General features: G+C 30.0%; 1 protein-coding gene across 1 annotated transcript; it reads right to left on the reverse strand.

The window, feature by feature from the left end:
* Positions 1–7,765: 7,765 nt before the first annotated feature.
* Positions 7,766–12,261, reverse strand: LOC145558682 (sulfite exporter TauE/SafE family protein 3-like). Its single transcript, XM_081619991.1, has 12 exons — positions 11,679–12,261; positions 11,410–11,569; positions 10,874–11,074; positions 10,712–10,776; positions 10,585–10,612; positions 10,447–10,499; positions 10,007–10,093; positions 9,878–9,928; positions 9,538–9,759; positions 8,476–8,569; positions 8,254–8,394; positions 7,766–8,138 (listed from the first exon to the last, which is right to left on the reverse strand). Exons 1-12 carry the CDS (start codon positions 11,883–11,885, stop codon positions 8,053–8,055), a joined length of 1,395 nt encoding a protein of 464 aa, XP_081476117.1. The 5' UTR covers positions 11,886–12,261; the 3' UTR covers positions 7,766–8,052.
* Between the last annotated feature and the right edge of the window lie 2,961 nt (positions 12,262–15,222).

Raw genomic sequence — 15,222 nt, forward strand, 5'->3', positions numbered from 1 at the left:
TTCGATTCCATGTAAAATGGTCCATCGCCCATTATTTAAGGGGTTGAGGGATCAATGCTCAATACCAATCTTTAGCTCTTTTGTCCATACCAATACAGATTATCTTGTTGGAAGTCTAAAATTCTAAATGTGTCCCCCCACCCCACCCCACCTCTTTTTTTTTTGTGGGTGTAGGATAGTTTTACAGGGTTTTTTTTTAAAGAGACTCTGTTTGCTCATGTTTTGGACTTTTGCATGAATTAAAAAAAAAACTCTATAAGATATTAGGATTTGATTGGTAGGTAAATATAAAAATAAGTGAATTAAGAAAATAAAATAAAAAAAAATTGGTCTTTGATTGATTGAAAATAAAATAAAACTAGGTAAAAATATATAAATTAAAACTTTTATAAGAAACAAAGTTTTAGGTAAAAGCTTTTATTTGGAAAAGGAGTACAATGATTGTCTACTGTAATCTGTAAATGCATGCAAAGTTGCAAACTAATCAGAAACGTAACCAGCAATGCTCTTTTAGAATTATTGATCAGTGTAGCACAGTACTAAATATTCATTTATGTTACGCCCACATGCTTATATTGTACTCCGTAATTGCAAGCTCAGCAGCCAGCCCCGCAAGCATAGGACCATCTGCAGCCGCATCTGATCGACGACCAACGACTGCGACTACGACATCTGCATCCTCATCCCTTCCAATCGAGCAACGACTACGACATCCACGTCCGCACAAGGCACAACCCTGATAGCTCGTCATTGTCATTATAATTTAGATTGAAACAACCAAAAACAAAAGAAACAACACAATCTACATTTTTGTCATTGCCAATACTCTAGTCAGATTTTTGTATGGTCAGAAAAAGAGGACAATGTTACATGTTGTTTGTCTTTACTCTTTAGCATTGATAGGTTTTATCAATATGATATACGCTATCATTTTGAGCTTGTGAATCATCATGATCACAATTATATCAATGTCTTATTCAATTCAATGCTAATTAATACTCATAATTTTATAATTCAACAATTATTAGGTCATTAATGAGTACCAATATAATTGACTATGAACAAATTACATAAACGAGTACTTTTTCTAATTCTTTTTGTGAAACGAATAATAAATCAATGTGATAAGGACAAAAAGGGGCGGAGGAAATAATTTATTACCTCTGTTACTTTATACGGAGGATTAAGTATTATCTGTAACTTTAGAGTATTATTAATGAGATATAAAAAATTCTATAATTGTAAAAATATAAAACGTTCTTCAAAAAAAACTAAATCGATGTAGTATTTTTTTTTAAAAAAACATATGCCATCCTATTTTAGCTCTTTTAAAATTATTGATGAATGTAGGGTCTGTTTTCTTACGTTGAAATTCAGTTCAGTTCAGTTCAGCTCAATTCAGTTCAGCTCAATTCAGTTCAGTTCAACTAAGTTCAGTTCAGTTCAGTTCAGCTCCTAATTTCCTTCTCTTATAAAATATTCAGTTCAGTTCAGTCAATGAGAACATGCCCTACTATAGTACTAAAAAAATATGGCACGCTTGACTTTTTAAAAACGCATAAGAAAACAAATTACTCAAAATTAAGGGTAACGATATATGTAGCTTGGGTATATGTATAAACATTAAATATACTTTCTAAAATAGAATTAAGTTAAAAATTAATGACAAAATCACGCACAGGATGTAATAATATTAATTTATCCTCAACATTTCTTTTTTTAGCTTCTTATACATAACATTACTATGGTTTCATTTTTAAAAATTTGATCATATATACCTAAGGTCAAATTACTACATTAATATATGAAGTATATGTCAAATTTAAATGTGTCAATTATTTAAAAACAGAAAAAGTGTATTTATTAGATGCACGTCAGCACATATATTAAAAGTGATAATTGTATATGGCTTAAAATAATCAAAGAAATTAAAGTCTCCAACATAATTTGGAATAACATTTGGATCTTCCCATAAAACCACATCAATAATTTGGAGAAACAGCTAAGCTGGCTGTCATCTGTCATGTTTCATAATCACTAAAAAAAATTAAATGCATGAATATTCAGTTTTGATTCTTATAATTCTAAAATATTTTTGTATGTTCGCCTCGTACGTTCTCTGAGCTAGGTAGTGGTTCATAATTGATGTCTTTTGGGTTTTGGCATTGGTTATTTCTCTCGGACCCCCACTATTAATGTTGACCATTTATCCTAACATCTAACATGGTCCACTTTTATCAAAAGTGTAAATTTTTCATGGTTGTCATAATTATTTCTACATAAGGAGGGTTTCTTATCACCTTATATTCTTAACCATGTGGCTCATATTTTTGAAGCTCAATATGAGATCACCGCTTCATTCATTGTTGTGGTAAATTTTTACTGGCAATGTACTAACCTTTTTAGTTATTATTGTGTATTGTAGTGTTAGGCTCTATTTGTTTTAACGGGAAATTGTATTGTACGTGTTAGGCTCTATTTATTTTAACGGAAGATATTTTTTAAGGAAACATAATTTTTTAAAGATAACAATTTTCAATGGAAAACATAATTGTTAAAAGGCTTTAAGGGATTGTGGAGATAATGAACATAAACATAATTGTGAAGAAAAAGAAAAATGGAAGGATATAAGGGCTTGTTCTCTTCAGCTTAATTTCAGTTCAGCTCCAATCAGTTCAGTTCAGTTCCTAATTTCCTTCTCTCATAAACAATTGATTTCACCTCTATTCAGTTCAGCTCAATAATTAGAATAGGCCTAAGAGAGAACATATACACGTGAGGAATGAATAGGAAAATGTATTGTATCATTCATACCTTCTTAGAAAAAGGAAAATGGTTTTTCTTTTTTAAAAAGTAATTAACTTATACATATAGGAAATTTGTTTTTCACCTTTCAACAAAACAAACAAGGGAAAATGAAGAAACAAATGTAGGAAAATCGTTTGCTAGGGATACGTTACGAGGCCTTAGTACCTCGGCTCTTTTTCGCTAATAGTGTGGGGTAAAGATATACGTGGCATTTAAAATGGATTCAAACACGAGGATGAATATGTTGTACGCTTAATATGTGAAATGATATGATCCACAAAATAAAGAATATATGGACATAGCAATGAATAATAAACAGATCATCCACGTAAGATCGGTTGAAGGTTTTTTTTTCCACAAAACATAAATTCGCTAAGACTGGTACAACATTATGTGATTCATTAATTACATGCATGTTTACATCTGCCAACGATATTGGCAATTTTCATTTGACATATGAAATCAATTTGTCTTACTTCATGCGAGAAAAATACATTTTAATTAGTTAATATTAAATCATAACACTCTAATGGCGGTTATTATTTAAAGATTTTATAACAATTAAAATCTCTAACATCATTTGCAGTTTTAAACCTGCAAAAAAAAAATCAAAAACAAAAGAAATCAAAACTCTTAATCAATCCTAGGTAGACGATATGTTAAGTTTAAATAATAGTTCATGTTAAATTCTAGTTGAAAATGATTATGTAACTCATTTATCCAAATGGGTTAGTCACCTCACATCAACCCCTTTAGTTACAGATTTTCAACCTTAATTAACCCACTAGCTAGCTTTGAATTAAAGGTTGCATAAACCTTTCCCAACTATAGTAAAACCTATATTATGAATTGACTACTAGTTAAAAAAAAAAAAAAAAGACGAATCTAACAAAACTTATTTAATACGGACTTACTGAGTAATTTTTTGGATGTTTGATCATAAGTAGAATAAAAGTTCACTTCAAGACATCCAAAAACAGTCGTTATCTATGGGATCAATAATTAGCCTACTTGATAAAGTAGCGACCACAAATATAAAAAGGATAGAGTTACTAGTAATGTTGATAACAATAGTACAAGTAACGTTATTTAGTGTGTAAAGCATAATAATGAGGATAAACGTGGCCTTAGTTTATACAATTATACGAGTACACCATTTTGGACTTTCCCTATTGATAGAGAGACGATGGTTTTGTGTGATTTTTATTTCACGTGTTACAAATTCAATTGATTTTTAACACTTTCAATTCTCCCCTATATCGTATCCTACACTTGTGACAAAAGCATTAAACGTCACTTTTTTTTTTTTTTTTTTTTTTTAATATATTTTGGTGTAACTTTTGGGGAAAAAAAATCCTTGTGTTGTGGATGTTTATTTGGTTTTAATGAATTTCTTTTGAACTAATCATTACCGAGTTTTCTGTATCATTTGTTTTTAAGTCCATTATGAGTATTCCTAAACCTTCTATAAAATTTTGAAGTCCTGTTATTAAGGGTTATAAAATCAAGTTTTAAAGTTATACTTCCTCCGCTCTGTTAATATTGCAACAATGGACTTTTTTGCACTATTCATCACTCTTATTTGACCATATAATATGATTTATACGTTAAACAAAATATAGTCATGTGGGATCTTGTTGGATTCGTCTCATAAAATACTTTCACAATATCAACTTTTTATAATTTTTACTCTTACACAATTATAGATATTTAGCATATAAAATGTGCATAGGAATGCGTAATTTCCTCCTTATTGCAATATTAATAGAACGGAGGAAGTAGGTAACAAGGTGGTATAAACCAGATAAAATTTAAAATCTGGTCAATCATTATGAATGGAGTGATAAAATATATTCTTCATAAGCTATAATTAACAAATCAAGGTCATGTTTGGTAAATGACTTTTTGGTTAGCTTTTGATTTTTGGCTTTTTTTATATGATCAAACAGCCAAAAAATGTATTTGGTTATTGACATTTTAGTCAGCGAAAAAGCTGGCTTTTAAGCCAAAATGAAAAAGCTGCTTTGAGTAAATTTTTTTGTTGGCTTTTGGCTTGTTAGCCCACAAATTATCTAATTAACAGCCAACAACCAACAATTAACTTACCAAACACTTTTATAAATTGCCAATTTCAAAAGCCATTATAAACAGTCAAACATTCCAGCTGGTCAAACAAGTTAAGTGAACTAGCCAACAACCAACCGCCAACAACCATTTGCCAAACAAGCCCTTGTCAAGATAGAGGGTAGGTCAAATGGTTTAAGTATTAATAATAATTAAAAATATATATATATTAAATTACACGAGTATATATATACTGTATAAATCCAGTAACACTTGGAATACTAATGAACAAATTACTCCATTATCATGCAAAATGGTGCGCAACAAGATTGAAGCAAGGATGAGATTAAAGACAACAATTTCAATCAAGGCAGTAATTATTAATTTATTTCTTTGGATTTATTCATTAAACATTCCCATCACTTCACCATTAAATTTTTCTATAGAAATAAAACTACACCAATATTATTTGATCTGAAAGATCATGTGACTTTAAAATTATAGGCTCATATATAGTGGTTACCTTAATGGGGCCCTAACTAAACAACCCTTTTCTTTTCTATTGAATACTCCAATTAATTCAATATTAATAGATTGATAATTTGACAAAATTCTAACACAATTAACATGATCTTTCATATCAAACTTGCACACCAACGACCATAAATGTTGGTCATCCCTCTTCTATCACGGAATACAAATTATAATTGGAATTAAATTCATTGTCTATTACAATCAGATCAAATTATGTTAGTCAATTAAGTTTTGATTTTGGGTTAATATTGAGTCAGGTCAAATCACTCTTCTAGCCTTCTTTTTCATGCATTATACAACCACTTCGAGCTGAGGTGCCGTACCCAGCATATATATTAGAAGAATTTAACACGCCTTTTCTACTAGTTAGCATGACCGTGACATATATGTATAAATAAAACAAATCTTAATAGCATATACAAAGTAATTTGCGTAAAATAATTAATAGAATATTTAAATCCATCGTGGATTTCAACCATTAGGTTAACCTTTTGGTTGATTTATTTGATCCTCTAAACAAGTTTATTTGTAGTCAAATTTTACCGTAAAATGGTGTATCAAATTTCGTGTTACACATTTATTGTACAAAAGTGTTCATAATCTCGTATTATTACAAGTGATTTTTGATCAATCGAATCAATCATGGGTTGAGTAAGATTTGACATTATTTTTTAAATTTGTTTGATTTAAAATGCAATCGGGTTTTATGTCATAAATTTTATTTAAAGCCACCCAATATTTTTGTATCGGTTTTAAATCACATTATTTCAGATTGGGTTGGTTTTTATGTGTCAAATTCTAAACTAGTTCTCCCACACTACAATTCTGAAATTTTGCAGACATCAATTTAGCTACTTTGTAGTATAGTTGAAGACTTTTAACATCGATTAATACTACGTTGTCTACATATATGTTACAAATACAAAATTTATAAGTTGTTTACACCTAAAGACAAAGAACTAGTTTATTTGAATACAGACTATATATTATACAAGTTATACAATTAACAAGTTGATCAATAATGACAAAAACGTCAACTGCTAATAATTAAAATAGAATTACACAACTTATCAAATCGATCAGCCTCCATATAAATTAATAAAGCCGTGTTGGATCATACAAAATATAATATTCATTAATTTCATGTGATGACAATCTAATATTCCTATCAACAAAATTGACTCTCTATTTTTTGAATAAATTATTACTATTATTTTTTTTCAGCCAAATAATTTATATAAATTTTCAGATTTTATCATGGTGACATGCTTTTCGCCTACCTTAAGATATTTCCTACTTGTAGTATTATTTTTTAAAGTGACGTCAACATTTTTTTTTTCTAGATCTCATCGAGAAATTGATTTATTTAATCAATGTAGATCATGAACATGATTCCTTTAATTAAATATAATAATTTCAGCTTTATAAAAATAGATCCATAATTTGATTCGTTTTATATAAGACAATTGTATGAGACATAGAGATACTAGTATACTACAATGATTCCGTGCCAAAGATCCATATTCCTTGTACAAATGTACAATTACTAACTTTCAATTGTATTTTTTATTTGAGATTTAATTGGCTAAATAACAAAGGTGAGGATTTTTTTTAGAAAATAATTATTTGAATTAAGTTATGTAATTTCAACATCGAAGTATTTGTGTAAAATAATACAAGTGTCACCGATGGTGAAATATTCCTTTTTTCTAATTAAAAAGGTTTCTTAACAATATGCATGCTTTCTGTTATTTTTAGTCAATCGTCCTAGGATCATATTGTTTGTTATTGTTAAATTAAATTTTCCAAGACTTTTAATAAAATTTGCAATATATTCTTTTGGTACATATGATGATAAGATTAATTAACTAAGGCGCTTGCTCATATTGTTAAAAAAAATGATGAAGAAGAGTTTAAAGAACGTAAATGAAAAGTTAATTAAAGTAATTTAGAACATATTAACTCAGCATTCCCTCTTACTAGGGTTTTAAACAATCATAATTAATCTCGTAAAAAATGATATTTAAATGTATGTTGGGAGTAAAAAACAAATATGTACTCCGTAGAAAGCTTTTTTTTTTTTCTTTTTTTTTCTTTTGACATAAAAAGTATCAGTATTGAAAGATGAAGATAACCCTAATTCAAATAATGATTGGAATACTGATTAATGTATAGCATTCTCATATACGTTTTGATTTAATTGACATTTTTTTTTTTTTTATTGCTATACAGGGTAATATTTTTGGTGAAGTGACAAATATTATGGGAACAGATAAAGATTGAAGCAATAAATTTACAGGTAAAGAGGGAAAAAAAATGATGTGAATAATAGAAAGAGAGAAGATATCAGCACCAAGGATGGTATAAATGAAAGCTAAAGCTAGCTTTTGCTGTAAATTTATTGAATTAATAAGCTGAGAAGTACAAGTGCATTTGACTTGAGCACAAAAATTTTGCTAACAACCTAATGACAACATTTGGAGGAGCTACACAATTACATCAAACACTTGTAACTCACATTTGCTCCCACAGCGAGAGGAGGTTCTACGCTTAACAGCATACTAATAATTCTTTCACCCCTCGCCTTCCTCCTTGTAGAGCATATACTTGCACAAAAATAATCCAAAAATTCAAAATTTTACTTCACTATGGGTCGTATGCGCACAAGCTGTCGAATCCCATGTACTCGTTATTTTGAATCATGTATACCATGTTTGAAATGCCAACACCACCTGCAGAGGTCGAAATGAATCAGCACGTGAATTCAGACAGGTTCACATAGTGGTATTTCAGTGAAAAGAACGAAGCCAAAATCAATGTGGAAGAGAAGGTATGCTCGATACTTACCAAGTGAAATTGCACTGACAAAGATGGTGAATGCCAAGATAAAGATGATAAGAGAGGCTCTTCCAATAACAGCAATCAATTTCCTCACAAGAATCTGCCCGAATAAGGCAGCAAATGTAGCGACAGCAACAAAGTAGGCAGCTGCAAGAAGAATCAAATGCTTAAGAAAAAGGATAAATGAATTGGCAGTCGGTGTTTAAGTTATTATAGGCCAAAGCTTACCATATGGCACTGGGAATCGTTTAAGAAGGTAGTATTCTACAACAGACATAGATGAAGAGAACATCATGGCAAAGGTAGCTGTAGCACTTGAAACCTGTTAGAAAAGAGAGCCAACGTTACATTGCAGCAATTGTCAACTCGAGTCCAATAATTGATACATTTTGGCATTTTATTAAATAGATGAAGATAGAATAATTCTAGAATGACTCTTTTCAAAAGGCGACTATAGTAACACGACAACCACAAGGGTCCACCATATCCTTAAATTCTCAAAATAATTTTCCAAGACAATAATTTGCATTAAAACATGAGCAAAAGAGTTGATAGTAGTTAGTATTTGGCAGGAATGGTAAAAAAACACTGATGGGTGATGATTGAACCTAATATTCATCTGTCAGCAATCATCCAACTAACCATGAGTGATGAACAACCACTAATTATGTAAGCTAATACTCCAATTTTTCTTATAATACTACATTTGATTAATTGGCAACATTACTCGGACATAGTGAAAAAAATAAAAATAAAAAAATAAATAAGACACTGAAGCCCATTAGTGTAGCTGAAGTTTTATATTTACAATTCCACATCATCCTTCATCTCTAACATAACAACAAATCTTGTTGAATTATTAACATTTAGATATGTGGTATATGCTAATCAGGAAAAAGTGAATTCAAATTTAGATGGGAAGCATGAAGATTGACATTACTAAATACTAAGTCATACAGCACTAACAATAATTAAGCAAGTTAGTGCGCATCCACCTGTATTTGAGAGATCATCACAAACCTTTTACAGTATTTTCTTCTTTTTTTTCTTCTTCTTTTTTTTTTTTTTTTTTAACAGTATAAAGATTAAAGAATGACATATTGACATAGACTAAGCACCCCTTCCCCCCTTATATTTTTCTTTCTACTTTTTCAAGTGCTACCCTTAATTATTGGCTATTAAAGCATAATGTGAGACAAATCAGGGAGCTGGTCCACATTAAAGAAGCAAAGCAAAGAATGCCACATAATTAATACGAAGAAAGTGATCCAAGTTCGAAAGTAGACTAACCTGAGGAGGGATGCCCAACTCTAGAAACAAAGGGCCTAAAATAAATCCTCCACCAAGACCAAGAAGTCCTCCAACCATTCCAGCAGCCATTCCAGTGAAGAGGCAAAGAACTAGCTGGTAGATTTTCCAGGAACCGGCTGCATCGCCTCTTGAAGCAATCACTCTCTTTCCCGTGTACAACAAATATGCCTCGTAGCCTGATGCTCCAAGTGCCACAGGGATCTTCACAATTGGCATAATTTAATTAGCTCTTGATATATTGTTGACAATGAGATGATTAAATAATTGAAATATTATTACAAGATCTTAGGCATATAGACAGTAGAATATGGAGGGGTACCTGCAATAGATTGGTTACCCAGAATGCAGGGGAGCAAGTAGTGGTGTTCTTCTGCAAGATACAAAACTCGGCGTTAGTTGCATGGACTTTATTCAATGCTTAAGAAATCAGTAAAAGTTCAGAACAAACCTGGGCAATTTCAAGTCCTAGAATCGCAAACCAAACGGCGAACAATATGGCCACTGATGGCCAGTGTACATTTTCTCTGATAGATACCTGATTAAAATGCAGAACAAACAGATGAGTATTTCATCAGAAACTACACAGGGTTCAAATTGTAAGCAACATTCCCTACTTTGTGGGACATTCCAACTAGTTATGAATCTAACAATTTTATTCACTTCCTAGGAAGTAAAAATCCAAAGGATTTGCAAATTCAGAGAAGTGCAACTACCTATATGGCAAGGTGCAACCATATGTGTCTTAGTTTCAAAACCTCTCATAAATTCATAATAATAATACGAAGTATAACATATTTTGTACAAAAAAAAAAAACCAAGTACATATGAATATATGATTATAAAAATTAGAGAAAGGGGGTTCATTAACAAATGAAACACTAATCTTACCTCTTCTCTTTTGTCGGGAACAGCTGGAAGAGCTTTGTAATCACCATTATCACCTGATATCAAGAAAAAAAATTCTCTAAAAAAAGTGCAAATAATTCAATAAATTAACGAAAATTTGAAAAGGGATAAATCAGCTACCGTTTGATACCAAACGTTGAGCAGCCTCCTGAAAAACAAAAAGTTCAATGTTAGTAAATGAAACAAACAAAAAAATAATACTACATAAGAAATGAAAATCAAAGTTGAAGAAATCAGTAAAGTGGACCTTTTTCATGATAGTTTCTTTCTTCCAGGCATCAACACCCTTGAGGAATGCCTTTGTAGATGTAACTGCATATTCAAAGTGATAAATTTATTAACTTTTTCTCAAATTTAATACGAAGTAATTAATTTGTATCATTAAACTTTAATCAATTTCTTTACTTACATAAAAAGAGGATAATGAGCAAAACTGTGATCATCCAATCAGCAAAAATAACGTTAAAGGCAACTCCAATACTGATCCCAAGAACCAACACTGGTTGGAAGAGAAGTGCAAGATCATAATCAATAACAGGCATCTCCATAGTTGGATGCCTTTGCTTAAGGTTATAGTAAACAGTTGAAATTGCTGCTCCCATAATCATACCTGAACAAACAACCCAACATTTCAGAAACTACACAAAAGCTATAAACACTTTGCTCAATTCAACTTCAACCCTTAAAAGTTCAAATACTATCTAGTTACTAGATTGATTGATTCACAACACTCATAGAACTCGATCCCGATTCGTGTTACAAATTCAAGTAAAAGATTAACTGTTGATAAACTCAGAATATTCATAATTAGCAAAAATTAACTTTATGGAGATTAGATCCTTTACAAGAAGCTCAAGTAACACAATAATATACATAAAAAGGTGCTGGGAAATTATTATTGAAAAGTGAAGAATTTAAGAAAGATGAATGTCAGAGAATCCTTACACTTTGAAATAGCGGTTGAGGATTTGGAATCAAATCCAATAATCAAAGTAAGCATGGGAACAAAGATACCACCCCCACCAACTCCTCCAACACTCCCAAATGAAGCTCCAAAGAATCCAATCAATGACCCCACTACAATTTTCCAATCAAATTCCATGTCCTGTGACATTCAAACATATAAATTCATCATTAATTCAATCCCAATTCAAATCAAATCAATTTATGAACACCAACAAAATTTTAAAAATAATAATAAAAAATTAACTTACAGGCCAAACATGTTCATAAGTGTTTTTACCACTTTGCCATAGGAAATTAACAGCCTTTCTTAGAAGATTAACATGAATTTCTTCAATTTCAATCTCAGCAGAAGCAACTTCTTTCAAAGTCTCCTCATTTGCTGAAACAAATAAGAGGAAAGAACCCAACAAAAGAATGCTAAACAAAACCACCTTCATCAACCCAGATTTACCCATTTTTCAAAAAATTAAATCAACCCAGAAATTAAAAATCAAAACTTTTTAATCTTATATCTAAAACCCTTAAATATTTTACTTTTCTTGATGCTCCTGCCTAACCCAGGAACTTGTTTGCTTGTTTTTTTTCCCTCTTTGTTTCAGTGAGGAATTTATACAAACACCTTCTGGGCAAAACAACAAAAAATGATCTAAAACAACAAAATTATTAAAAGGTGGAGAATTTTTAGAGAAAAAGAGGGTGATTTAAATGACACGTAAATAGTTGTGAATACACGTTATTTAGAGATCGCAATCACGCTCTCTATTTCTCTCTCTAAAATTTGACCCACCCTTTCTCTTTCTCACTCTAGATTTCTGGGTCGATGGGTGCTGTGGTTCTGCAATCCTCCCTATTTATTTCCATTTTTTCACTTGTTTGGGTCAAATTTAAGTTGCGCTAATATGATGAGTAGATAAATACAAATACATAGATCAAGATGACCTGGCATTATTATTTAATTTTTCAACTACTTAAAAAAAATGAGTAAGGTATTTTTCAATAAATAAATAAAAGTTTATTCATTTTACCTTATTATTACTGAACTGAAACTAATTTTATTGAAATGAAATATATATTTTTACCAATTCCCTATTATATTTCTTCTTTATAGTTACTGAACTTTACTAAATTGAAATTATTTTTATTGAATTAAAATTATTTTACATGAACTTAGTTTTATTGAATTGAAATTAATAATATTGGAATATTAAGTTTTTTTTAAAAGGTGAAGTGAACAAGGTTTAAATTTAAATAAAAATTATTTCATAAAATAAATAAGTTTAAGGCAAAAAATATTATTTCAGACAAAGTATGTGCAGATAAATAATTTCATAATTGATAAAAAAAAAATTGTTTAATAAATTTTAGAGAAGATATGCTAAGTTCAGCAAAAAAAAAAAAAAAAAAAAAAAAATCAATTCATAATTTCATAAAATAAATAAGTTTAGGCGAAAAATATTTCAGACAAAGAATGTAAAGATATAATAATTTCATAATTTTGATAAAAAAAAAATAAAATAAAAAAAAGTTGTCAATAAATTTTAGAGAAAATATGCTAAGTTCAGCAAAAATTAATTCAATTCAGTAAAAATGAGTTAAATTAAGTTCAATTTACACTATTGAGAGAACCTAAGGTTAGGTTTTTTTTTTTTTTTTTTTGATTTTTTTTTTAAAAACTAGGTTAGAAATTTTAAATAAAATAAGGTATTACAACATTACAAGGCTTTGTTCAATTCACCTTATTTTTGCTAAACTTTATTATTTTACTAAAATGAAACATACTATTTTTGCTGAACTTAATTACTTTTATTTTACTTAATAATTTAAACTAATTTTTAAACTTATTTTTACTGCTTCTCTGTTATTTTTGTTCTATAAAGTAATTGATTAAACTTTTTTTTAACTAACTGAATTTATTTTTTTTGCTATACTGATATAGATTTGTTCACGGATATGAACACCCAAAAAATTAGAAAATAACAATAATTAACTAATTAAAACTTATTTTTAGGCCCTTTTTCACTTTACCTTAAAAAAAATAATGTTCACTAAAAATAATTTCAGTCTAATAAAAATGATCTCAGCTCAACAAATTTAAGTTCGCTTCATCTAAATAAAAATTAGATTAAACATATATATGAGACACAATTTTTATTTTTTTTTAATGTAAGAAAAAGAAAAGAATTAGGACCCCCTCCTCACGAGGGGTGATCCTAAAGCATCTGAGGTGAGAATAGGGTATAAAGTTGAAGAGGTACAGAATGGAATATCCAATTTGTCGGTGACAATATGCCCAACATTTGCTATCCAATCTGCTGCTCTATTTGCTTCTCTGTAGACATGCCGGAGTTCCCAATGGGGGAATCTGTGAAGTAAGATCTTGATATCTTCTATAATGTGATCAATTTGCCATGGGGTCGACCAAATACCGTTTACTGCGTTGACAACTAGGAGGTTGTCCCCTTCAATGTGAAGATTTTGTATTCCTTGTTGGAGGGCGAGAATGATTCCCTTGTGGAGGCCAAAAGCTTCAGCGACGAAGACGTTGGTGGTTCCAAGGTTGAAAGCTTGTGCTGCAATGGGTGTACCTTCACTATCTCTGATGATGACTCCTGCTGCTGCTGAGTTGTTTTTTACCAAACCGTCGAAGTTGAGTTTGAAAGAATTGAGAGGAGGTGCCTCCTATGCAACCAACTGAGTGTTTGGGTGGTTTGGGACACAATTGAATAATAGTCTTTGCAACCTTATTACAGTACACGGTAGTAAGTGTCAAATATCAAAATAGGTTTTGCAACTTTTGAATAAAGAATAAATAAATGAGACACAATTGAATAATATTCTGCAGGAGTACTATGTATTTACTGAAGAAATGAGAATAATGATTTAAGGTTAGTATGTAGGTTACTGTTAGCATTATTATTATTTTGTTTTGTTTTGTTTTATTTTATTTGGATGATAGTGTGTGCTGTGTACATGCAAATTTTGCACCAATAAATAGAATTGTATGAAATGTATTCCAAGGAATTAGAAATGGAGAAAAGTTAGGCATTTACAAATGCATAACAAGGGGTATTTATGTAATTATACATATGTACAAACGAATGCATATTCTGGTATTATTGGATGATTAAATGGCACCACTGAATATACACTATACAGTGATACTATATATGCACATAATGATATTGGTCCTGTTTGGTAAACAACTTATTGGGGGCTAAATTAGCTTATTTGACTAACTTTAGTCTATTGACTAGCCAAATAAGCTAATACTAATGTTTGGTATTAAGCTTATTGAAAGAGCTTATTTATCTCAATAAGCTTTTTTACAAAACGTTGCTTTAAGCAGCGTTTGCAAAAAGCTTATTTGTTAGGTGAATTTTAATTACAAGTTTGCCCTCTTATAAATCCTATGACATACAACCAAGCAAAGCAATTAAGGCATTTCTCACTCCTTCCCTCAGCCACTCCATAACAGATCTGGTTCTCAAGGTTATTTTTATCAATTTCTTTTCTTAACTTTTATTTTTTTTTGAAACAATTTTTTCCTTAATTTCTTTGTTTTGAAACTGTTTTTTAGTTTATATAATTATATTGGTCATGCATTTTTTTTAAAATTTTTTTAATCTATTTTAATTCAAAATTTAGCAATCCTTATCTTCTCCCAAAAAATTATCTCATCCTAACAAAAAAACGAAATCATTGTTAGTTGTTACCCAAAATAATTCTGTTTTTTTTAATTTGAATTATATATGCGTTTATTTTTATTTATTTGATCTATATATGCATTACCAA

This window comes from Chenopodium album, chromosome 9, assembly GCF_948465745.1.
Source record: "Chenopodium album chromosome 9, dcCheAlbu1.1, whole genome shotgun sequence".
Taxonomy (NCBI): domain Eukaryota; kingdom Viridiplantae; phylum Streptophyta; class Magnoliopsida; order Caryophyllales; family Amaranthaceae; genus Chenopodium; species Chenopodium album.